The sequence below is a fragment of the Aplidium turbinatum genome, chromosome 13 (genome assembly GCF_918807975.1).
Source record: "Aplidium turbinatum chromosome 13, kaAplTurb1.1, whole genome shotgun sequence".
Classification (NCBI taxonomy): Eukaryota; Metazoa; Chordata; class Ascidiacea; order Aplousobranchia; family Polyclinidae; genus Aplidium; species Aplidium turbinatum.
The window spans coordinates 10,163,790-10,189,924 of NC_137484.1; the positions used below are offsets into that span (position 1 = coordinate 10,163,790).

General features: G+C 38.5%; 2 protein-coding genes across 2 annotated transcripts in view; one reads left to right on the forward strand and one right to left on the reverse strand.

The window, feature by feature from the left end:
- LOC145781628 (3',5'-cyclic-AMP phosphodiesterase 4C-like) overlaps positions 1 to 10,430 on the forward strand; it is a 102,597-nt gene extending 92,167 nt beyond the window's left edge. Inside the window, exons 9-18 of the mRNA XM_082593304.1 lie at positions 3,234 to 3,383; positions 4,615 to 4,712; positions 5,070 to 5,171; positions 5,400 to 5,561; positions 5,993 to 6,092; positions 6,669 to 6,823; positions 7,003 to 7,125; positions 7,303 to 7,485; positions 7,598 to 7,728; positions 8,494 to 10,430. Of these exons, the coding sequence (XP_082449430.1) occupies positions 3,234 to 3,383; positions 4,615 to 4,712; positions 5,070 to 5,171; positions 5,400 to 5,561; positions 5,993 to 6,092; positions 6,669 to 6,823; positions 7,003 to 7,125; positions 7,303 to 7,485; positions 7,598 to 7,728; positions 8,494 to 8,764 (1,475 nt within the window). The 3' untranslated portion in view covers positions 8,765 to 10,430. The remainder of the gene's footprint in view (positions 1 to 3,233; positions 3,384 to 4,614; positions 4,713 to 5,069; positions 5,172 to 5,399; positions 5,562 to 5,992; positions 6,093 to 6,668; positions 6,824 to 7,002; positions 7,126 to 7,302; positions 7,486 to 7,597; positions 7,729 to 8,493) is intronic.
- A 425-nt stretch (positions 10,431 to 10,855) lies between these two features.
- Positions 10,856 to 25,601, reverse strand: LOC145782089 (ran-binding protein 3-like). The gene is made up of 12 exons (XM_082593829.1): positions 25,496 to 25,601; positions 18,627 to 18,821; positions 17,955 to 18,032; positions 17,592 to 17,710; positions 16,841 to 16,966; positions 16,323 to 16,436; positions 15,515 to 15,613; positions 15,164 to 15,206; positions 14,553 to 14,764; positions 13,942 to 14,065; positions 13,242 to 13,381; positions 10,856 to 12,585 (listed from the first exon to the last, which is right to left on the reverse strand). Exons 1-12 carry the CDS (start codon positions 25,542 to 25,544, stop codon positions 12,208 to 12,210), a joined length of 1,677 nt encoding a protein of 558 aa, XP_082449955.1. The 5' UTR covers positions 25,545 to 25,601; the 3' UTR covers positions 10,856 to 12,207.
- Between the last annotated feature and the right edge of the window lie 534 nt (positions 25,602 to 26,135).

The window sequence follows — 26,135 nt, forward strand, 5'->3', positions numbered from 1 at the left end:
ATATAAAAAGATAAGTTTGACGGAATCAGTATTCCAAAACGAATTAGAAAAACTGAAATACGAAATTCAAGTTTTAAAGTCTTGTTGTCACATTAATGTTGTTTTGGAAACTAAAGATGTTATGATGAGTTCAACAAACAGAAGCCCGATTTGAGAAAAAAAAACTAAAAATTTCCGTTAATGCTAACTACACCGACGCGTAAATATTATGAAAAACCCAGTAGGCTACAAGTTGGTTTACATTTGTCGTTTTTGGGTCGATATAACATTATTTATTGTTGCACTGACCATAAAAACCAATAAGATTCCACCACATCGGTGTGTTTTCTTGGGTTTTGTTTGAGATCATTTCTCTTAAATGTTTCATGCACGCGAAACGACCAAATCGATAACCTAGTCGCTTGCTTTTTCAGTCATTTGTAGGTTAGCCGAATAATTTTACCGAATTATTTGGAGAATGGTAAACAAGGAATAAACACGCCAACAGGCAGCTAACAATACCGATGTAAAATTTTTTAGTTTGTTAACTAAAAGAAGTTGTTGTTGAAATCGTTAAATAGCTTGATGTGTAAAGTACGTGTGTAGGAATGTTACGACGTCGAATAATTGCTGCAAACAAAGTAACTAACTTTTACATTCTTAAACCAAACCAACGACCTTTGACCGACCTGTCACGTTGCCTTTGCCTCTACTTTCAGTGGGGCGGTAGACTGAGGTTTTTTTGCCTGGACCAGTTACTTCAAAAGTTTAAAGATGATTCTGCTTGTATTTTCTACTAGCACTTAGCAGTGGAAACAAAGATAAGATTAATAACATTAAAACATTTCGCGACTAAGGTGGTAGTTATTTACAATAGCTACAATATTTGTAAAAACTTTAAAGCGTATTATGACCGGAAGACCTTAGCCGTTATATAGACTAGGCTAATAAAAATAAGTCTCAACGTTATTATTAGCATTAACGTTTGCGGTTCCTGAAGTGTTATTCAATACTGTACAATCTTTTGTTGTGTTTGGCGATGTTCATATCCGAAGGAAAGATTAGAATCCAAAATGTGGTTTCTTGGTTGCCTAATGTGCGCAAACTCCACTAAGCTGCAAACTTGTTAGGCAATGAGTTCAATTCCCCTGCGCACCCTTAATTTCTTTTTACTGCGATTTAGAATCGGTTGCCCAACTGACTGAGACTGCATTGGTTGCTTCCCAAACGCCGCTATGATTTCAGAGCATTGACATTATCGATATTATCTGTCTCATAACCGACTTGTTTGCGACCAAACAAAATAAAGACGAAGGTCATCAACTACTTAACACGTTTAATACTTGGAAGAAAATGCTATGCACCGCTCTATATGTTTTTCAATGTGGTGCCATCACTGGCTGCTTTACTCATAATGCCGTTTATCGTGCCGCAGAAAGCTTGTACACCTGTAATTGGCTCAGCTATGTTGAGGTTTGGTGTTGGTGCTAATTACAAACGAGTAATTTTGTAGTATTTCTTTCAGTTGTTGAGTAATAGCTTCCAAAAATGCTGTAGGTTCATTTCTTTTTGTGGCATGGCACGTGTAGCTTTTTACCAGAAGTAGGAATTTTTTCAATGTTATTACACCTTCATCATCCTTCATCTTTTGTGTTTGTGTGGTCACTATTGTTGATATGATTTCATAGTAGTTTCTGATTCTGTTTATTTTGCGAACATGTCTTCTTAGGTTTGCAATGGTTTGTAAAACAACGTCGCGTTATTGATTAATTAAGCCCTGCTAAAACACACCTTGGGCATGTTGTTGCTTGGCTGATCGGTTTCTGTGTAGGGTAAACTCATGACGTGAATTTATTAAGATCTTCTAAATAAAAATGGCATAAAGTTTGCATATTTTTGCTTCATGGAGTTGTTCAACTACGTACGAAATTTATTCACCCTAATTTGATTAAAATCAATGATGTAACAAAACAAAAACAAATCAGACATAGCGAAGTTGCTTGTTTCAGAAGTGTGACGTTGGTTATCTCAAAGAAGAGATTCATTTTTTCTTTTTTAGTTGTCTTCTTCTCACCATCTCTCATATATTGTAAAAGCTAACCAGTTTGTAATTTTGTTGTGGCATTGCGCTGCTGATCCAAAGCCGTGCGGACATGAGAAAGTGACAGACGACAATGCAAGACAGGAAGATAAAATTTAGTGATCAATGCATATGTGTTATGAAAATTAGAGATAGTACTGATTTTTTTAAATGTTGATCTTTTTAGGAAGTTTTTATGTTTATTTTTAAAAGAAATATGTGCAAAACAAGAATGGCTGTACACAACACCTCTGAAAAACGACGAAGTTCTTGGCTGCGGTGTTTGAATTTGAAGAAACTACGGAAATTTGCTTCAGCAACAGGACTATGCTGCGCAAATACAAAACTCGCTTCGACAGAGTCTTTCCATAAAGAATCAAAAGTTAGAGAACATCCGAAATTACAAAGAGCAGCAACCACACTGCAAGAAGATTATGACTGTGGACCGATTAATATTATCCAAAATTTCCAAAGTACAAAAGATATCACTCTACTAAACTCAGTATGGTCTTTCGACAGTAGCTTAGACCAGATTGACAAAACAATCGAATGCCCTTTGGCAGATGCAGAACTGCAGTGTGACATCAAACGAGTTGTGAAGCGTTTAAAATATTTATTAACCTTGAGAGATAACGGGAATACCTCAACAAATTCTTCTTGCGATGTCTGCTTTGACACTTCCACTGAATCAAGTACATGGAAACAATGCGACACAGGCTGTTACAGAGCAGCTTGGGACTGTAGCACAAATTCCTTACAGATTACATTGGATAGGCAAAACGACCTTACAGATATGAATTCTCAAGAACAGGAATGCGATTGTACGATGACAGTCTGTGGTTCAAATCCGATTCCATGTTCATGTAAGCCCAGTTATAAATGTGCAAGCTTACAAGGAACTCCGGTTTTGGTCCACCGCAGTTTATCTACGCGGAATTCAGCAGATTCGGGATTTTTTAGTACGTCTGCTTTCATATTTTGCACTTGCTTGTCGAAAGTGGCTGTTTGCCAATGATGATTTTTTTGAGTTTCGATAGTAAAAAAAATATCTTTTGTTTGGTGAACTCTCGAGACGAAAACATCTTTTCACTAAGTTAGTATATTGTACATTTTTGGTATGGTTTTACATTAGTATTATTTGTAGTATTTCTAACTTGATGTTACTTTTGCGCAGATAATCAAAATGACGTTCTGTCCCCCAGCCTCGACCCAAACGTAGACAAAGAAAAACGACCGTCGTCTCCCAATTTCAGTGCTCTTGGAAAAACTGCAACCAAAACATCCCGCTTAAATGCTGCCGGCCGAACAATGGGAACAATTACAGGTTAGTTTGAATTAGGTTTCTTTCGTCATTAGTTGTCACTTCCATTTAACTTTTGACGAAAAAGTAATATTGTTTGTAGATCATGCCGTTATGCCGGCCGGAAAATGTGTTGTTTAAGCATTAGTTCAATGTTGCGGAGCAGTTTTTTAATAAATGTAAAAAAGAATAGATTTGCTGGTTGGTTTTACACATAGCTTGGTTGAAACCTGTAATTAATGTGTGGTAGATAATGACAACGTACATCATCGCCTTTGCACGTCATACGTCTCATCCACCACAAGGCTTTACAGCTGCAATTTCAGCTATGCGAACCCGTTTAAATCTTCAAGAATTTGTATTTTTATGTTGAATAAACATGTAAATGCGTTTGAACAACACTAAAAAGTGAAACTACATATCCCAGGGATAGAGTTGTTACATATATCTTACGTATTTCAGTTCCCTATGACCTCAGCGAACAAAGTAAATCATGTTTGTAATATTGGTTCAGTGTCATCATGATGTAATCAAATATCATAGTATTATTCATGTGGAGGCGCAGCCGAGCTCTATCACCCAATTATATTCATCCTCTCAATGTTGAGTGCTAAACAAAAATGAAATTTAATGTCATTGCACTTGCAACCTACTCACTGTGAATACAAAGCATTATGATTTCTATAATAATTAAGAACCATTTAAACTTAAAGAAAATTTTTCAAAAAAAGGTATCAGTCCATTTTGAATGAAAGGGGCTTTGGGTTTGACAAGGCAACCTATGTTTTCTAATTCCATGGTGAAAGGAAACACGAGTTGAACGATACATTAGCGGGTCATGAGAGAGAAAATTTTTAAGCTTCTGAGAAATTTGACTAAAGTTAATACGATTTTAAAATGCCTTTCCACAAATTTTTGACGAAGCTGCTTTTTGGTTGACGTAGATCCTTTGCTGTGTGAACACGTACAGACACAACGTTAATGAAACACGCTAAAACGTTGAATAAATGCAAATAACAGTGGTTTTGCTGACAAAGTACTTCGATTTGGCTAATCCTTTGCTGCAGCAGCAAAGAAGATCAGTTTACAAATTCCTTGCTGTTAGCTTGTCTCAGTCTATCATTCTGGTTTTTGATTTTATCATTTTGAATGTTTGCAATTTTTTAACGTTTTTCCACATCGATTATAAAGAAATTTGAACAGTTTTTGGTTCGTTTGCTGTCCTTCGCAATTTCAATGCAAAATCTGTATCCAGGAGTCAAGTCAAGCAACCGGAACAGAGACACAGTGGCTAAGTGGCATAAAATCCCTTCTTTTGGTGTTGTCATCAGCAACGAAGCTGCCCTGGCTAGAGTGAGTGCTTGATATGTGTGTTGAAACGTTAATTCATTATGTTGCTTGCAAACGTGCAGCTGTTTGACGGAGAGTTCTTATGGAAGTCAGTCCATGGAGTTTTGTTATTATGCTTTATTAATTCCACAAAATGAATGTACAAATGCAACTTTTAATTTGAAATCTTTCATTGATTATATTGTTTTTATCATTATTGCATTCACATGGACGAATTGCCTCAACCCTTTGCCTTTATTGCAAATTTTCACCCAGTTGCTCTCATCAAGACATAATCAGTTTCAAATGACTCTAAAGCCACAACTGCTTGTGGTAACGAATCAAATCAGTGTATTAATCAACTTCATGTTGTTTTCGTAGGAACTCGAGGATATTGACAAGTGGGGAGGAGTTGACCTCTTCAAAATCGCTGACATCAGCAATAATCGTCCGCTCACCTGCGTCATGTACACTATTTGCAAGGTTTGGATTTTTGAATTATGACCCTGTGTGCATTTTCAGTCAACAAACCAACTTCTTACATTGATTTCAAGTCTGCAGACGTTTAATCAATGTTATAAAAAAGGTCAGATTCTCTAGTTGGATAAGATCGGTTGGGTAAAAATAAAAAAAATCTTTGACATTTTCTAAAGTTTTACAGATGTTTTGATTAATGAGCAGCAGACAACATTTGTGATTTTTCTTTCACAGAAACGTGACCTCTTCTCGAAGTTCCAACTTCAACCTGACAAATTCCTCACCTATGTCATGACCCTGGAAGACCACTACAGGGACGTTGCGTATCACAACAGCATTCATGCAGCCGACGTCGTCCAATCGGTCCATACGCTTTTGTGCATTCCTGCCCTCGATGTAAGCTTAGCCTACAATGATCTCTTTTTCATTGGCATTTTAGTTTTCTAAATTTCTTCAGATTGAATAAAAAGTATGCTATGATAAAAAAATCTTTTAGCGTTGATCTACAGTCTTCGTAAACGTTATATCTACGTTAAGTATCGTAACTTCCAAATACATTTTTTTTAAATGCACGAAATCAATGAACTTTTTGTTTCCTGTTTGCTTTTCTATCAAGCCGTTGATAACGGGGTCAATGTGCACAACTGTCAATCCCACAGTTTTATCTCGACTCTGATTCTCATATTGTGGGCAGCCGATCAATTTCTGTTCAAAATTTGCATCTAAAGTTGACACGAAATGGAAAATACTGGCTTCGAAATGTTGACAATTGAAAAGGGCTTCGCTTATCTGCTCATCAAATTACCCACCGCCTTTTATTTGCGCAGAATGTTTTCACCGACTTGGAAGTCTTGTCTGCATTGGTTGCAAGCGCAATGCATGATGTGGACCACCCAGGCTTGAACAACCAATACCACTGTGCCAACAGTAAGTCTACTCGGTTTTGCCGTTTTTGCAGCAAGCTTCGCTTGACAAGACCGACAATAGTTGCGTTGATAAGACGTTCGATAATGTTGATGTCAACATAATATTAAACCAACGTTTTTACTACAAAAAGCTTTACGCTTATCTTGACGGATGAAACCTTATCAATACGCCCAATTGAAAATGATTGGGCGCCAGTTGTAGGACACAGGAAATTTTGAGCTGGTCATTCGTAATAATTCTGTTATGTAATTCATAACCAAATAATAATTGCATAATCAGACCACGTATGAACGTCTGGGTTACTCTATTTCCCGAAGATCGCGACATAAGGTTAATGTATTTTTTCTTGAAACTTTATTTATTCTTGGCCAACGTCATGCATTATTGATATCCAACCCAATACTTATCTGTAAGCGAAAGTTTTTCCTATTTTTTTTTGTGGCTAAAAATGTCTTGAAAATGTGTTGAGCTGCTAAATAATGTACAAAAGACCTGTTGAAATAATCGTGTGGAAAGTACGGCCTCAATATAACCAGCAAATCCTTTAATATTTTCTTTTCTCATTTCGTTTTCCAGGCAGTGAGCTTGCCCTCATGTACAATGACAAGTCTGTTCTTGAGAACCATCACTTGGCTGTCGGTTTCAAGCTGATGCAGCAGGAACATTGTCACGTATTTGAACACTTTACCAAGAAGCAATGGCAGAGCCTTCGCAAGATGGCTATAGATATGGTGAGTGTTTGCTTCGGGCAAAAATACCGACTATTGTAAACACTCAATTACAAAACAATTGTAACACTCGCCTAACGTTTAGTAAAATTATTGATTTTTTTAAATTTTCATTAAACTAAAAATCGGCTTCCGATCGCTTTGATCGACGCGACCGTCTTTTATCGGGATCATGTCTGCAGGTCCTAGCCACTGACATGTCCAAACACATGCAACTTCTTGCCAGCCTGAAGACTATGGTGGAAACGAAGAAAGTTGCAAGCTCAGGTGTCCTTATGTTGGATCAGTACACTGACAGAATACAGGTGAGAGAACAACATCTGCGCCCTTGATTGTTATCACTTATGATTTTTTTAATCTCACGCTTGGGAATGGGTTAGAGTATTATTTATTAGTATTAGGGCAACTTGTTTTATTCTTTTTTTCTGAAACAGCATAGCCATACAAAAAACAACGTTGATGAAAAAAATTTGCTTGTCCAGGTGCTGCAGAACCTGGTGCACTGCGCCGACCTCAGTAACCCGATGAAGCCGATAGAAATGTACAAAAAGTGGACTGAACGAATCATGGATGAATATTGGATGCAGGGTGATGTGGAAAGAGACATAGGCGTCGAGATAAGTCCTATGTGCGACCGCACAAATACTTCGATTGAAAAATCACAAGTAAGTTAAGCCTTCGTACAATCTTGATTGATGACAATTTAATTTTGCGATTACAACGGCGAACTCCGTCAAATCGGCTTCTGCGGTTTAATGGAAGCTTGTTATTTTTCAGGTTATGTTTATCGATTTTGTTGTGTACCCGCTGGTCGAAACATGGGCCGACTTGGTGAACCCAGACGCTCAGGATATGTTGACTGCCATTGCCAACAACCGTGAACATTACGCAGGTCTCATGCCTGGCAGGTGGGTACCAATAACAGAGGCCTCGTTGATAGATGACATGCATGGCCATACTTTTGCAAAGCCCCAAAACATTGTAGCCTGAGATAAGTGATTTACTGAACCAATGCGTGTTTGTAATTTTAAAACCTGTCAAAATCACAGCGATGTGTGTTGGGACAGATATAATTTTATTGCGAAAAATTGATGACACAATCATTGAAAATTGTAGACAAAGTTTAGAAGGCGGTTATGTGAAGGTTTACCTTAGGCCTACCATGGCCACCTGGAGATCCGGCCTGATTTGTCACATTTTGCAGATTTTGATTACGGCTACTGCTAGTGCTTGACTGATATTTTTTGAGATGTTTTTACTTTTTGCGGTTTCTTAATGACATAAAACTTTTTTGTTGCCTTGGGGAAGCAGCAGCAAATGAAAAAAATTAAGTTGAAAAACGCTAAATCAGACTGTTATTGAAAAATTAAGTCTGACTAAAATCTTCGAAATCAAATTTTCTTTGTTTTTCAACATGTGAGGATGTTAAAACCTATTGTGACATCTGGGGAAAAGAGAAAAGAAAGCGTAAAAATCTAATTTTTATAAAAATTTATTTAAACGTTCGCCCAAAGTTAGAAAAACCGGGAAATTTTTGCAAAATGTGACAAATCAGGCCGTATCTTTAGGTGGCCATGGGCCTACATACGACGATACAGTCAAAAACAAATATTGTCACTTCCTGCAATATCGTATCGTCTATGCAAATTGTTTAATTGTGTATTTATTTTCAGTCCATCCCCGCTTTTAGAAAAAGGTGAAGACCCGGGTTCAAGAACCGATCCTGTGTCATCGGACGACGACTTCAGTGACGACGATGCCGACAATACCGATTTTCGTCATTCGCACGACTCAACTTTAACAGAAGAAAGTATATTGGACAATTACAAGCCTAACAAAGGCGTTTTACATAGTTCTTCCACTGATAAATCCACTACTGTGAAATCAACGTCTTATTCATGCAATAAAAACGTTTCGAACAGAGACGGAAAACCAGGATTATGACAAACTTCATCAGCCACACAGCACAAATTCTTCAAAACCCTTCGTCCGTAGCGTCTTTTGTGGTGTCAAGTGGACGAAAGAGAAAACAAAACAAACGATGTCACCTTTTTGTTATGGTTTGGCTTCCCAAATATCTTGAAGTTTATCTTCAAAAACTTTTTTTTTGTTTCTTTTGTCGATTGAAAACCGTTCCTTCACTTACCGTTTCTTTTATATGACGGTAAATCGTAATCATAAATTTTCCTGTAATACAATAGTTTTTCCTATTGTTGCTTTATCTGTGAAAACCGCGTTTTGCTTGGATGGAATTTCAAACACTAGGTGCGCACTGCCATGTCTATGTTTTGGTAGAAACCGGTAGTGAAAGAATGACATTTCACACTTCAATTTCATTTCCGATGAATCATCACAAAAATAATATAGCCAATGCTTTATCCCTTGGCAGTCATGGAAGCGCGGTTTGACATTATAGTCTGCTGGCACAGCTTTGGTATACCTCATTCTAACTGCGTTCACAGCTTGTCAAAGTGTAAAGCGGACATCATGGACCAAGTATTGCCGAAAGTAGTCGACCACAGCATGATATACATTTTTGTTGTTCAATTTACAGAAAATGTTGACAGTTTTGTGTTTGGCGTCTTTCCTGCTGCTATTGTCAAGACTATCGTGTTTACCTTAAAAGGCTTTTATCCTCTGGTATCAAAACAATTCTTCGAAATTAACTTTAAAAGTTTCTGTTAATTTCAGCCACAATCTTGTATCTCAATCACTTAGAACTTCGAGTGATGTATCCCAGACAGCGAATCAAGCGTTTTTTACATTGATTCAAAACGGTTGATTTTCTGCCTGGAATGTGACTGATAAAATTTGTCATCTGTCACTCTCATCCAACTCGATGGGATTGACCAATAGAATCGGTTCTTTATCACCCAGGTTGACCGTGATCAAGTTTGACCAATTTTGTTGTATCGCAATAGGGAATAGCGATTTGTAACAACATAAACTACTACTTTCTTGCGCACTGTGAACGATCGTGTGTCATTGCTGTTTCCCAGCATACTATGTTTCCAGTTTTGTTTTTTGGTTTATGTGCAAATGCTCTTTTGGGGGGGTTCTTCTCCAAAAAGCACAGTCTCCCCAGGCAGCAAAATCCGTCATTATTATAAGTTATGCCAGTCGGTTGTGCTTTTGTTTATTTTCTTATTTTTGTGCTTGATTAAAAAATTCTGGGATATTTTTGCACAGTTTCTCGCAAACGTTATTTATTTGAACGCTTTTCTATTGTCAAAGCGCGGGATCAACCGTCGACCATGCTCCACATTATTTGTCACCTATTATCCTGCTGCAGTCACTTCATATCGCAAATCACCACAGAATTTAAGACTCGGAGGATGCTGTGGAGCGTGTCGATACAATATGACCACTTTGTTTCAACGTACTAAATCTGGAACGCTAACAGAAGGCGTGGAATTGATTTGGTATTTGCTAAGTTTTACATTGCGAGCAAAAAAGTTTTGTAGAGGTGTTGGTTCCAAAGAAGCCACGTTGCTCTTTGGAAAGACACCAAAACGTTCTGGTGTCCTATCGCTGTATGTTATATTTCATTGTTGATGAATTACATTTTTTCGGTTGAAATAATTTATGGGAAAATATACGAATAAGTATAATGCGACCCATTTGTGTTGGCTGCCGATGCAAAGTAGATCCAATGTTTAACGCAGGGGCGGATCCAGAAAGTAGCGTTGGGGGGGGGTAACAATTTGGCGCTTGCCCCACGCCCCCTGGATCCGCCAATTCTACAAATTCGTTAGAAGCATCCGTTTTCGTCCCCCATGAATGATGAAAGCTTAGGCTACCACTGATTGGCCTCCTTAGTAGCAATATCCAACTGTAGCAGGTACATTTCACTCGTGAAGAAGGTTAATGCCAGGACAGGTGGTTCAGAACCGTTTGAGCAGTGTTTGAAAATTTAAACCCAAAAACACAGATTATGTCAATTTTGATTGATTGATTTGATTGAATCTTTATCCTCGGACTCGGAAAGCTTTCTTTGACAAAACACCAGTGCAGGCAAATACAATGTGATAAAGGATTAAAGCTGTATTTGATAAATAAAACGACAGGGAGCGTTTAAGTTCAACACTAAAAGCAATGTTTGGCGAGTGTGTGTAAAATATTTCGGACTTTCGCTCAACAGCTATATGCAGATACAGCGCATTTAACGGGCACCCGAATCCCCAAATCCAAAGGCATTTTGAAAATCATCTACCCAGACAGCAAATCAAACAGACGTTGAACCAATGTAGAAAAACGGTTGATTTACTGTCTGGGTAATAGCGTCAGTCTAGAAACCATTTGAAACTTGAGCGAAGCAAAGAAATCGGACAAGATGAATTTCAGCTTGGGATCCCACAGCAGCCACATGTATATGAATTGAACCTAACAAAGAGTCTCAGACAAGAATGTCCCAATGTAAAAAAAAACGGATTTTTCTTTGGAATGCATGCAAACTGCAACATTTCGCTTCATTGCAAAACCAGGTAACATTTTTTTTATCAATTTGCGTGCAGACTCCTCCGAGTGCGAGGCGCAAATTTTTAATAGCGAAATAGTGAACAGAACAACAATTTGTATGATTACTGATTAGCCAACCCACAAAATGGTCCCCCACGAACGCTTGTGGAGTTTAGGTTCAAGATCAATCAGAGAGGCCAACCACTTTAAACGAAAAAAAAAAAACTTGTCCTGCACTTATTGCCGCATCAACTTGGAGTTTCAACCAGTCTGGTTTTTGCCATTTACAATAGACTTGGCCGCTTCCAGTGGAAAAACCCAGGGATTTTGGAAACGCATTGTATGTCGATATACAAGCTGGCTGGTTTGAAAACATGCGAATTGTATAGTGAAAAACATATGTACATAACAGAAAGGTTTGTGAGATGTAGAACATACATCAATTGTCGTGTGAAGCCTTCCAATTGTAGTTAAACTTTCGCAAGAACTCCACATCATTGCAGAAACAAAAGCTATTAGGAGTCGGTGATGTAGCTAGCAGTCGGACCAAGAAGGTAAAATCAGCTGAAACGACCCAGCCAGTATCTGCTCTGTAACAGAATTTAATTTGGTGCTATCATTTTGACAACAACATGAGCAAAGGGGAATGGCTTTCCCATTGAACTTGCCAAAGGCCTTATGCGCACTTTGCCACCATGTCGGTGATGCCTTTGGGTGGACGCTCATTTCCAGTCAGTGTCTGGTTAGAAGTTGAACTGGTCACTGCTCGATTGTAGTCGGCACGTTCCGTTCACGTCGGGTCTGTACAGAACCACAACTTGTCATTGTGCTAATTTACAGCGCAAATGGCGGGGGTAAGATTGGGGGGTAGAGGCGCCAGGCCTCTAGACGAGCGCGCGCGAATGCCGGTGTCCATCACTGGCACGTGACTAGGGGGGCGTGTCACTACATTGCACCAGGTTGGGGCCAGATGATTCCGGTAAGGCACTATTTTCACTATTATTCGGTTCATTGTCTGCTGGGGGTGAATTTTCTATACTGCTGGACTTCGGTTGCTCGCTACTGTCTGCTGCCGGTTGGTCTTCAGTAGTTACCAATGCCGCTGGGTGGGGTTCTTGGCTAAAGGCAGTCTTGTCATTTTCTGCACTGTTTGCATCAGTGGCGCTACTTGAGTCACAGACGGGGTCCTGCCTTGATTCATCTTTAGCCGAATCTCCAATCGCTTTTCTTCTTTCTTCAAGTTGCTTCTGATGAAGAACCCGGTACTCCAGCGCGCGGAATATCTGTTCCGCGTCGTTGATAGTTCCCTGAGAAATGAGAAAACGCTAAAACAACCACAAACTGTGTATTTGTTTGAGCCAGTTAATCAAACAGCAAATCAATCGATTTTTTTACATTGATTCAACGTCTACAGACTAGCGACGATCAAAATAACTGCGCAAAGGCCAGTCTTGGTCAAACGTTCTTAACTGTCACGCACTCTTCTCATGTGAGCCATTGCGATTTATACAAGGCATGATGTTGGAGGTATTGTAAGGGCGTGTTGCTTGTCTTTTGGAACAGCAAACGCAAGCTTTTGGGACGTTCCTCTGCTTTGTCATCACAAACTGGGAGAGTTTAGATTAGGTAACGCAAACTTAGACCTCTGCTAACTTATATGCTACACAAAGTATTTATGAAAGCAAACTGGTAGACTTTGTTTGGTCACACTGAGCCACAGTACGTGCACGGAGCCATACATACGTTAAAATGAAGCAGGAAACATTAGAGCTCATTGTAGCGCACGTTTTTTACATCTGGTTTAGCTTACAATTGGACAAACCCACCCAGACAGCAAAATCCACCATTTTTGTATTGATTCAATGTCTACAGACGTTAAAGTGACGCATTTTGCTGTCTGGGCATAAACGTCATTAATATATTTGCTCCCCATTAATAATACGTAACCACAGCAGAGACTTACAGTTATGAGGAAGACGCCAATTCCTCCTTCATCCGTTTGGGCAGTGATCCGTACCGACTTCTTGCTGGCGAGCTCCACAGTCATCTGTGCCCAGATTTTCGTATTGAGAACCAATCGAAGACTCCCATGGGCTCGCATCACTGGAACAAGGAAGAGTTTTCACAAATTTGGGATGCGGATAGCGACAGCTCATGCACTGTTCTCGCCCAATCGTCTGTGATTCTCAACCTCTCAAAATCACGATGTGTTTTGTTGTAGTCGGATGACTCATGGAGCATTATAAACTGTGATTAGTTGTAAGATACGAGGTTTAGCGAACGCATTTGCTCAACGTAACTTCACCCGAAATCCACGGCCACGGCGTTTTCTAAACTCACATTTTAATAACTCTAAGAATTTCTTTACTAGCGCATGTGATTTCAGATAAGACAATTTTACAACATAATCTTATGCAGCATATGCTTCAGCACGCTGGTTGATCCTTGCATCAGTTCAGCATTTTTTCGGTGGCTAACAATTTCTTTAAAAAGTTACATGTTGGGCGTGTCAGACACGGCGGTTATTTTTATGAGTCATAAATGGAAATTCAATCCCATAAACTTGTCTCCATGATTAAAAAGTATTAATCTATGTGGTATAGAAGTGACTGGAGAAGCTAAACGACACACAAACACAACTAGTAGTCCTAATAGTCATTTACCAAGCCTTGATTGAAAATTCAAGTCATTGTCACAGAACTTTCCATCGTTCAAATGCAGACTTCCCACCGCCCTTTCAATCCATGTCTGGGTAGACGCTTCGAACTGATGCAGCTTACATTGAACCTTGAGAGGAATACATGGGATCATTAGATGTGAGACACAAAAAGAAAGATGTGGGGGAACTTGCCTCTTCTGAAGTTTCAATGGTGATGAAATGAAAACTTCAAAACGACATTGGAGCAAAAGTCTTGTTTTGATGTCACAGTTCTTTAATGTTACATTATTCTTGTGTCGCAATAATTTGTAATTTTAACACTAGAACGTCGGGAAAAAAATTATGTGATAAAGTTATAGAAACTTCAAAATCAAAACTGCCATTGCAGTTCAGTTCTAGCGTTAATCCGTTAAAAATATAACAATTAGTTCTGTGATGTTTCAAGTGTTCAACACTAGAATAGAACTGCAACGCTGAAAAACTTTTTCAAAACAACAGTAGAGGTAACAGATCTAAGTGGCCACTAGTCAACCCCAGTAGTCCTTATCCATACAGCTCACCGAAGTCCAACAAGAAAAATAACTGTTCTCTACTGATCTTAAACAACATCCGCACCTGGAGGACATTCTTTTCATTCTCTTCTCCAGTGACAACCTCAACTTCTGGCATCACAGGCTTCGCCTGGGACGCAAGAAAATGAGCTGCTGCGTCTTCTTTCAGTCCATGAGAAGGCTTCTTTTCTGAGTTGGATGATGATGATGGAGAGTTGGTTGACTCCTCATAGGAAGAGTCACCGGGATTACCGGAGGAGTCAGCTGAATTGTTTCCTAAAAAATAATGACATCATTATGAGGATCAAGTAACAAAGCTCTAATTGACAATGGTCGTTATCTTATACTTCGCGTATGACGTGAACATCTCGGTGGTGAACGTCCAGGAACGAGGCGTGTGGAACGCCTCCACCAGTCGGACCGATTTTTTCTGACGTCTAACCATCGTAATGCGGGATACAAAAGACATAAAACCGTGGAGTAGTGGCAGTAACGGGCATGTGAGTAACAAATCACTGACTAGACTATAAACTCAGTTGTTGGACGCACAAGAAGATAACGAATCTGCTGAGGAGCAACATGTATTGGAGCTGTGAGAAAGTCTTAAGGTGGTAATAGTCTGACAACGCTCAGCCATAAAAGCCATAAGAGATTTCTACAGTTTATAGTGCTCACCTTGAAGGAACAACGAAGGCACTGGGTCTGTGGATGAAGAGACCTGGAAAATCAAATGCAATCGATTGGTATTTTCTTTTAATTATGTTGTGATCAATAATGGAAAAATCAACAATCGAACCAACACAAAATGAAGTGCTTTAATACGTTCAATGACATTTAGAATTACGTTGGTTTTTAGATTTTTTTTCTTTGCACCCAGCTGAATTCCTTGCATGGGACTCCAGTGAAGTGGAGCATAAATTAATCTATTCAAAGCAAACGACTAAATAATGTATAAGATCGTTGTTACAACAAGAAGAAACTTGTTTAAACTTAATGATATGTCATTCTCATTTTTTAACGTTGTACCTTGGCTCTTTCGGAGAGATTTTGTCCAAATACAAACCCAGACGAGCTCGGAGTCCCATCGCCACTGTCCTTGCCAGGCGATGTTGCATCGCTGTTCATCTGCAAAAGTTAAGTTGTTATGGCTAGTCTGATATATCTGTGATGCGAGTGCAATCCCGATATGCAATCGACAGTACGATAATGATTTCTTTTGCTAAACAATCCTGCACTGAACTTTTCATCGCTCTCTATAATCTCTTTCCTGAAAACGGTTATCCTAATACAAATGCAGCTAAACCTGACACTTTGCATGCAATAGAGAGCTAACTGAATGCATGTTGACAGAGCACCACATTGTCCTTTTCACCGAAAGCATCTGATTTCACTGTAAGCCAATACATAACTTCAATACACAGTTCAAAGGGAGTCAGGTAGATTTCAACGCCTGATACGACTTTGTGTACAAGAACTGGGTCAGTGGATTAAGTCTTTGTAGCAAACATAGCTGCTAGGATGAACCTTCAAAGGGCAGTCTCTCCAAGCTGGAGAATAAACATTTCTTCTCTGTACAAGCTACTGTCTTTAGCTTTACATTAAAAAACATACAAGATGTTATGCAAAGTTGGCTGCTCTTTAAAAATGACCAGCACTCAACAAATCGTTTCAAGCGACCACTCTGCATGCTACTGTGCAGTATGCACGACAGTCACAAGCAATGTCAACCCAACGATATTTGATGATTAATCCTTCAGATCGGCAATTTAAAACAGAGCTATTAGTAGTAAAATGAATGTTAAGTTAATGTTAAAAAACATTAAAAGTCGCTCACAGCCACCCTGTCCTCCATTTTGCTGCCGAACACAAAGCCACCAGCTGATCCAGAATCAGAGTCAGTTGTTGAACTGGTGGCTGCTTGGAGGAACAGGTTTCCTGGTTTGTCATCCTAAATAACACAACAAGTCAATTTGATAAAGAACAAATGAGGTCATGTTGGTGTAAAAAGTCAAGTAGCTATACTTGTGTTGGTGATAATTGATTTGTGTTTTATTTTATATAAAGGTGTATGAAAGTGAGAACAAGTGGTGAAAAACCTTCCTTCTGGTTGGTCAAAATACTCCATTTTTCAGTAGCAAACTGCAGATTACAAATACGCCTAGTAGGGTATAAGACCACTAGGAACTAAATAACTGGGTTTTGTTTAGCCAGAAAATCAGTTCTCTTTTGGATTGCTTCAATTCAACTTTGCAGTCGTTAAATATCAATGTACAATAAGACCGATTTTCTTGCTGAGGTTTTAGTGTTGAGCCTGCAGTGCACCGTAAGAACAGCATCTCTTGGCAAAGCTACCTTGCTCTTGCTTTCCACATCAGTAGTGCTATCAGGCTGTGTGTTATCAGATGAAGCATTCCCGTTTACTTTCTCTCGGCCATCTGGATTGGATCCTAACACAACTTCGCTTTTTGCTTGTTCGGTCTAAACAGAACACAGCTGTGATTGCATCCCAGACATCAAATCAACCATTTTTTACATTGATTCAACGTCTACAGACGTTAAATCAATGTCAAAAACGGTTGATTTACTGTTTGGGATGGCACATTCATAACCGGAACATTGTCGGAGACACTTTATAAAATTCTTAAAGAGAAGCATGAGGCAAAAGTGCTGTTGTCAGCAAAGTGTCATTCAAAACGATGCTTGCGGTATGAGTAAAAATCAAAAGTGTTGACATCAGCACATTGCACTTTGGTTGATGTTGCGATGACAGAAGCAGCGTGTTAAGACTATATCTACATGTAAATGCTTTCTGTTATGATAAATAGATTATTAGTATGGTCCAGTTTTACTTAACAGAGACTGCAAACAACAAAAAGAAATCGCAAATGCTGAGAGTAAAACAAAAACTGACAGCACACTAAGACAAAGGACACCAACTATGCACATTCAAAATCATTTGCGGAGAAAGCAAGACAATTTGAAAGCTGACTATTAGCACAATGATGTGTGTGCCTATGCAGGATCGGATGCAACTATAGAACACGAGTCGCAATAAAACATGATACAGTGGTTTGACAGGTTGTTGATCAGAATTTTCACTTACAAAAGACTTTGCTTCATTTTCTTGCGGTTCCTCGGTGCCGCTTTTATCAGCCATGTTCAAGAATGGGTTGCTTGACGACACAAGAGGTTCAGAACCAACTGGAATATCATTATTACTGCCTGAAAATATATGAAAAAACATTGTTTTCTTCGGGTGCCACAGTAAGTCTATATGTCAGAGGAATCTAATTTTCTCGCTGACTATTATGAGAAATAATATGCAAAATCACAAGATCAAAGAGATTGATTTTTCGTTGACAAAGCAAAATACAACAATAGCACAACTAGTGTATATATAATGGAAAGCATGAGTTAACAATGCAAAAAAGCGACAGATTTGGCAACACACAAAATTTAATGTTACCAGAAGCTGCTGCAGAAGAGCTGGATGGAGCAGAGAGTTTGGGTGGCTGTAAGAACTTGCATTTCGATGTGTTTTCACCTGGGATTAATACAATATGAATAAACATTACAATGCATGCAAATACAATGCGCTCTAATACTTCGGTTCAGAAAAGACTGACGTCATAAATATATTAAAAGTATCTTTTTAACAACTACACAAAGAAACTTCGAATCATATTAATTATGCCAGATCAGCAACCGGTGCAAAGCCTCTATAAGTACAGTACGGTGAAGTATGCTGCAGTTATGCAAAGTTGCCTGGATTGGTCATTGTAAGAAGTTTGAAACGCAGGTAAAAACATCAATCACTTCCGTTGCATTATTTCTGATCAATATAGAACTTTCTTGACAATAAAGTAGATATAATACAATAAAACCAGGCACCAATTAATAGTAAAAAAAAATGAACACAGCATATCTAATCAAGCTAGAATTAATAACACACTATGGAGTTGCATTCACCCAACAAAATCTTACCTAAGTAACAAATCATGAAAATATCATAGTTATAAAATTCAAAGTCATAAAAATCTCATTACTTTACGTTTTAAAAGTTTTATGTATGTATATAATAAAAATACTATAAAACCAAAAACACTTTGGTGTACGTTTCGTAACAAATGCACCATACTTTTTTCTTCGTCAGATTTAGGGATCGGCTTCGCTTGTCCATGAATCAACGTCGGAGGTTGTAGACGAAAAGCTGGACGCTTTTCATTTGGTTCATTATCTTCTGAATTGTCCGCAGACGAACTATTCATGTCAGTAAGATTTCGTTTCATGGAACGAGCCTTATTACTGCCATTTCCTGTCTGTGGATTATCACCTGTGATATTGTATTTTCAAATTAGCAATCAACTTTATTTAAAAATTGCCTTAATAATAAATAAAAATAATAATAATAATGCATTTTTACACTAGTTGGGTGCAAAATAGCGTCTATAAAAAGTCTCCATAATATGCGATTTTCAGCCAACTGTCACACTTCTTCCTGGCTGTGCTTTGTTAGAGATCGAACCCTTTGCAAGAACATTTCTGCTGGTCTTCCTTGATTTCATTCGCATTTGATCAGTTTCGATAAAAATTGTCTTAACAAGGCAAAACCGGTTGGAATACCATCTATGCTTCAGCAACAAACTATAGTGCTGTGAGTGAATTGGTCAATAGCTCATGCTTTCAACTTTTTTATACGACTATAAGTACACATGGTATATGTAAAAACAATAAAAACTATTAATACTACAAAACGTGCTCAATGCTAAGCAAAAAAGCAAAGCAGAGCGAATTAAATCAAATATAGTTATTACTATCTGAATCCTTAACAGCCTGTTTCACCTTTAACGGATCATGAGAAGGGTCTGAAAAACATGCAAAAACAATAAATCGGTAATTCTTGAAGAGATATTAAATATTGTAACTGTAATTTAATTTGCAAAAAAACTTTTAAACCTGTAATTCCTGAAAAGATATTAAATATTATAACCATAATCCAATCTGCAAAAAAACCCTCAGAATTACAAAGAGCTACCTCCATCCGTTACCACAAAGCCTCAATTAGAATGTTCAGCTTGAAACCAAGCAAATTGATGCCAACACCTGAAACATCACAATGAAGCAAAATGCCATAAGGATAAAGTAACCTGTAGTAACCTGAACAAATTAAATGAAATTTAATTTTTTTAAAAACCTGTAAAAATCAAATGAAATTTAGTTTGAAATTTATAACCTGTAAAAATCAAATGAAGTTTATTTTTAAATTTAGAACCTGTGAAAATTAAAAGAAATTTATTTTATTTTAAAGTACTTTAGTATTTTAAGTATTAAAGTATTTTAAAGTATTTTATCTTTTAAAGTATTTTATTTTAAAGTACTAAAGTATTTTAAAGTACTTTTTCTTCGGGTGCCACACCTCTATATGCACTGCAACTTCTCACATCCCCTTTTCTCTTGAACAGTGAAACAACAGTATGATACTATGCTTCCACTCCTCCGGCATTCCCTCTCCATCTAATACCCTTTGGCTAAGTTGTAGCATTACTTCAATTCCCAACTCTCCACTTGCTTTTACCATCTCTACGCTCACTTCTGATGGGTCTGCTACTATTCGGTGAGTCCGATTCGATGAGTCCGATTCGGTGAGTCTGATTCGGTGAGTTCCTAACCTCTAACCCTAACCTCTAACCCCTAACCCTAAAACGGCAATGATAATTAGGTTATGGTACCCAATAATTAAAAAAAAATTGAAAAAATCCCCCGTTAAGGGATCGGACTCACCGAAACGGGCCATTCCGCTTCTGATGGACCGGCTGCTTTATGCAGTTTCATTTGCCCCATTGCCTCCACCACTTCATCACGAGTCACCTTTCCCACTGGACCCTCCACCAGATCAACCTCTGTCATATGATCCCATACATTCTCCTTATTCATAACATTTTCCATATGTTCCTTCCACACTTCTCCTCTGCTTTCCGGGCTGAAATGCAACTTCCCATCTCCACTCTTTATACATCTTCCCCCTACAATATCTTTCCCATCCTTTTTCATTTGCTTTATGAGTCTGAATACTTTGTTTTGGCTTTCCCCCATTTTATTAAGTTCCTCCTCAGCACCATTCTTCATAGCTCTTGCAACAACCCTCTTTGCCTTCTTTTTCATACTCTTGTACTTCTTTTTATTCTTTTCTGACCCATTTTTGCGCCACTGCTTGTATGCATCTCTTTTCTGTGAAATCGCATGCTTCACCTCTTCATCCCACCACCATGTGTCTCCACGATCCCTCCTCACTTTTTTTTTTCCCACATACTTCATCACATGCTGCTAGGACACCTTTCTGAAATGAAGCCCACAAGTCCTGCGCACTTATGTTTACCAGCTCTTTTGCTCTTTTCACAAACTTAATTCTCGTTTCTTTTTCCTCCAGTTTCCACACATTTCTCACAAAAACTCGTTCTTTCTTCACAAATTTTTTCACTTTTTTCATATTTAAGTCTCCTACTACTAGTCTATGCTGCAACTCCCACGGAATTACTTTTACATTCTTCAAGTACTTTCTCTGTTCCTGCAATTGTGAATAGAAAGTGAATAGAAATGAGTTTGAAAAATTCTTTACCAATGTTGCTATCAACCTGCAAGCTGAAAGGAGGATTAAACCATAACAATTTTCGACTTCTTTTCCTAGATGTAGCCTACGCAAGTTATTAGCAGGGTTGTAGCAAACTCTCTCCGTAAAACCACTTTTCAAAAGGGCATCATTATAAACAGATGCGGTCTTATCAAATTCATTCTGGCCAAATGATGGGGCGGACAATCGCTTTGCAATCATATTCGGGATTTGTCTCTTGATGTTGGGTGGGTGATTGGACTGGGCATGAATGTAAATTGGATCATTATTGGGTTTTCGGTAAGGTCAGAATTTACCAGATAGTAAATTCAAAGTGACGTCAAGAAAGTCAGTTTCAATAAGGCCTGTCTCCACAGTAATATTTAAGCCATGTTGTTTAAATAATTGAATTACATTTTTTCTCAAACGATCAACTTTTGGGCCGGATCAATTGCGCAAAACAGCCAGACCATCATCACGATACAACCCAAGCATCTCTCTGTCAATAATAGCAGAAAGTTTGTTAAAAAGAAACAAACCAACCAATTCACAAACCCCCGCTTCATCAAATGAGCCCATAGTAACAGTAGCTTTTTGTAATTCTGAGGGTTTTTTTGCAGATTGGATTATGGTTATAATATTTAATATCTTTTCAGGAATTACAGGTTTAAAAGTTTTTTTGCAGATTAAATTACAGTTACAATATTTAATATCTCTTCAAGAATTACCGATTTATTGTTTTTGCATGTTTTTCAGACCCTTCTGATCATGGTATATATTAGAGTGGTTCAAAAAAATACAATTTTCTAGGAATCTTCCTCCACAAGGCTTAAAATGTGCCATTTCCCCATAGAAGTGCCTTTGCAAAAAATTAGACTGATTGGAGGTCGTTTGAAGGTCAATCAGATTTTCACTTTTTTACCTCATGATGCATAAAAACATCATTTTTTTTCACTATATTGTTCTGTTCCAAGATATTCAAAGGTAAAACTTTCTTATTCACAATATTTTGCATTCCAGGGTAATAGTTGTGCTTGTAGTAACATAATTGACAGGATAGTCACCTGCATAAAACTAGGCTCACTGTTTTGAAAATGCCAACCACAAGAAGTTCACCAGAAGTTTGGCTACTTGGGAAGCCTACGCAGGAACTTTTGGGTTCTGGTCTCCCCACAAATGGTGCTATACGACGCAAGTTTATGTTTCACCACCGGGATGGAGGATTGACAATTGCTGACAGTGCAAGACAAACCATAGATGCTGCAATCACTGTTTGGAACAAGGCAAATATCCCGACTCAACGCGTGGACTCAGGTATACGGAAACTTCGAAAGATTCACAAAAAATACATGGAATTGAAAGTTAACCGCAAGCGTGTTCAAATCAAAGCAGATGTATTTGAAGCTGACTTAAACAAACTTTTTGACATTTCACGAAAAGACGCTTTAAGCACCATGAAGAATGAAAAAGACAAGGAATTCTTGACCTTACAACAACAAGATCCATCTAGTTGTCATATGGCAGGAGTAGATATATCATCAGTTAGCAAAGATAAACGCAAGCACAAAAGGAAAATACAGGCAACAGAACGTAAGGAGAAGTGGGTCAAGGAAACTCAACAAGTTAATGCGGTTGTTCCATCTGGTTCGGCTTTGGCTGAAGGCATTAGTAGCTCTTATGACACTTCCACTGATTCCGATGCTGACTTCCAACCTCCAGCTCCATCAACATCCAGGGACATGAAGCAATCAAAGCGGAGAAGAAAAATTTTCAGCAAGGAAGTGACATCATCACTAGATCGCGTGAAGCTCACTGATCGCAGTGCCATGTTTGTTGTGAGTGCTGTGACTCAAGCTCTTGGGCATGACTTACCGGATTTGTCCCTGTCTCGGAGCACTATAAAACGAGCTCGAGAATCTACCCGCATTGAGGTGGCAGGAGAGGAGAAAGCCCAATTTTCACCAGATAGCCCACTTTCGCTCCATTGGGATGGAAAACTGCTACCCGAAATAGCTGGAAGCAGTGAACTTGTGGATCGAGTTGCCATCTTGGTCACTGGTGGAAATGAGGAGAAATTACTTGCTGTACCCAAGATCGGTCGTGGCACTGGAGAAGCGCAGTGCAATGCATGCCTTCAAGTATTGGATGATTGGATGATCAAGCCCTTGATACAGGGATTAGTCTTCGACACTACGGTATCTAACACCGGGCTCAAGCTAGGAGCCTGCACGCTCATCGAAAGAGCACTGAACCGTGAGATTGTCTGGATCGCATGCCGTCACCATATCTTTGAAATTATCCTGTCTAACGTTTTCACTACAACCTTGGGGAATACAAGTGGGCCGGAAATGGGAATATTCAAACGTTTCCAAAAGAGTTGGTCTTTTATTAATAAGTCTGATTTTCATCCAGCCAGTGATGATGAATTCGTTGGCATGCCTGAAGGCCTGCGAGATGATATGATGGCATTCTATGCTAATGCCATCCAGGAGGACACTACCCGAGAAGACTATTCTGAACTTCTCAAACTGTGCCACATATTTCTGGGTGCTTCACTGTCTGACCCTGGAGTGCCACACTTCCGTGCACCTGGTGCAATGCACAATGCAAGGTGGATGGCAAAGGCCATCTACTCCTTGAAGATATTTCTGTTCCGGGACCAGTTCAAACTAACCACTAGAGAGATCACTGGTTTATCCCAGTTTTGTCTCTTTGTGGCTCTGGTTTATGCACGGTACTGGCACGAGGCTCCATTAGCTGCAAGAGCTCCCAAGAACGACTTGAAACTTCTCGACCTCCTTCACCACTACCCAATATGTCATATCAAGAAAGCAGCTCTGAAGGCTCTCCATCGTCACTTGTGGTATTTTTCTGAGCATCTTGCTCTGTTAGCGCTGTTTGATGATCGTGTTGATGACAGAACCAAAACAGCAATGGTGAAAAACTTGGCACGACCACCACATCTAAAAATTGTGAAGCGGCTGGACGGGACAGGATTCGACCATCAATCTCCAATAGAGTCATTTATTACAAGTCGGTCACTAAAGCTATTTGATCTGCTGTGCACAAATGGTAACAAAGAAGCAGGAGCCTTCCTTTCCAAACCCCCCAGCCTCTGGGCATCAGACCCTGCATACAATAAATTTAAAGTCAGTGTTAGTCTCCTGAAAGTGGTTAATGACACAGCCGAGCGAGGAATTGCACTAATTCAGTCCTACAATTCAGCTCTAACCAAAGATGAGACTCAGAAACAGTACCTACTGCAGTTAGTAAGCACCCACAGGAAAACATTTCCAGTACCAACCAAAGCAACCCTCAATCTCAACAAAGCCTGAAATGAAACTAAAACGAAAACAGTGGCCGAATGTCATATCTGATTTAACACACAGTCTTTGACGCTAACATTGTATTTTAATTCATGTATCGTGACATTGATGTCTGTTTGTGATAAAAGGAAAATTGTATTATGTTTAAAGTTATTTAACCTATGAAAATGATTGAAGTGATGACTGATGAAGCTACTGCTGGTTTCGAGTGAATATTTTTCAATAATGGTAGATGCCGAATTGCCGATAGTTTAGTATGGAAATAAGATTTTTGCTTTGTTGGGTGTTAAGTTAATAAATATTGGTTACATACACACTAAGTTTAATTCTGCATCATACAAAAGTCTAGCTCATTCTCTTGTGTGGTTTTCAAGACAATAGGGGGCATTTTCCCTTCTGTAAGTCTTGCACATAATATCGGCCTGTGTGCGATAGGGTTTGACATAGGCAGAATGTGGTAAAAAAGTGAAAATCTGATTGACCTTTAAACGACCTCCAATCAGTCTAATTTTTTGCAGGGGCACTTCTATGGGGAAATGGCACATTTTAAGCCTTGTGGAGGAAGATTCCTAGAAAATTGTATTTTTTTGAACCACTCTAGTATATATATATATATTTACAAAAGCATTGTTTTAATGCAGTATGTACTATGTAATTGTAATATCCATTGCCTCACATTAAAGCAAACAATTTCACATGCACTTCTGTTCATCAGTGACGTTGAATTGCAATTTATGATGTTCCACAAAAACAAATATTGTCTTTAAATAAGACCAATGTTTAAACTAACCTACACTGCATACTACGTTGTGTTACAAAATAAATTAGCCTACTGTTGCTTCTATTCGTGTTGCTAGCAAATAGAATTGACAGAAGTCATTGAATGAAATGTTTTTAACACATTAAATTCATGAAAAGTAGAAAACATTAACTTTAAAGATACGTATACTCCAACTACATAGTTCATTTAATATCATATCACATATAATTTACAAGTCCACAATACGAAAAGGCTGAAATAAATAGATTCTGTTGTGTTATTGTGTTAATTACTTTAAGGTACAGTTTACTTACCAGATACTGAATTAATATCCTTGTTGTTTGCATCAGATGAATCCGCCATGTTGTCTTTACCTTAATGTCAAAATCTATACTAGTCGTAGCTACAATTTGACAATCTGTGCAACAAATGTTGTAATAATGGTTTAAACATGAAAGAAAAGCGTTTCCATTATGTTGTTTTCAGCATTAGTTAACCTTCAGTTGCTACATGTCCCACCCTGACATTGACACAATGTTTGATGATGGTGCAGTGGATAAGACACTCATTTTTTAATTATACAATTCTAGTTCAACTCCCAGCGAAGCTGGTTGTTGAAAAGTACCACTTACTTTTACATTTTACATAGGATGTAACAAATTAGGGTCTGCTACTATTGGGCTAGTCCAATTCGGCCAGTCTGATTCGGCTAATTCCCTATTCGGCTACAGTCCAATTTGGCTAGTCCGATTCAGCTAGTTCCCTTTTCGGCTACAGTCTTTTTCTGCCATGATAAAGTAACATCAACTGAGAGTCTAACGAAGGAAGTAACCAAAGGAATTCCAGGTCATGTAACACCGAAACCCAGGTTTATTCTAAACTGCCACTTAGGTTTTAACTTCATCTTTAATGTCAAACGCTATTTGGCAACTGTCTTTTTTTCGTTGACACGTT

What these genes read in the sequence shown, in the direction of transcription:
- LOC145782089 (XM_082593829.1), bottom strand. Translation starts at nt 25,544, where the DNA reads ATGGCGGATTCATCTGATGCAAACAACAAGGATATTAATTCAGTATCT. An exon ending in CTCTTCTGCAGCAGCTTCTG is followed by an intron (nt 17,711 to 17,954) that starts GTAACATTAAAT and finishes ATATATTTTCAG; the next exon opens with GCAGTAATAATGATATTCCA. An exon ending in AAAATGAAGCAAAGTCTTTT is followed by an intron (nt 16,967 to 17,591) that starts GTAAGTGAAAAT and finishes TGTTCTGTTTAG; the next exon opens with ACCGAACAAGCAAAAAGCGA.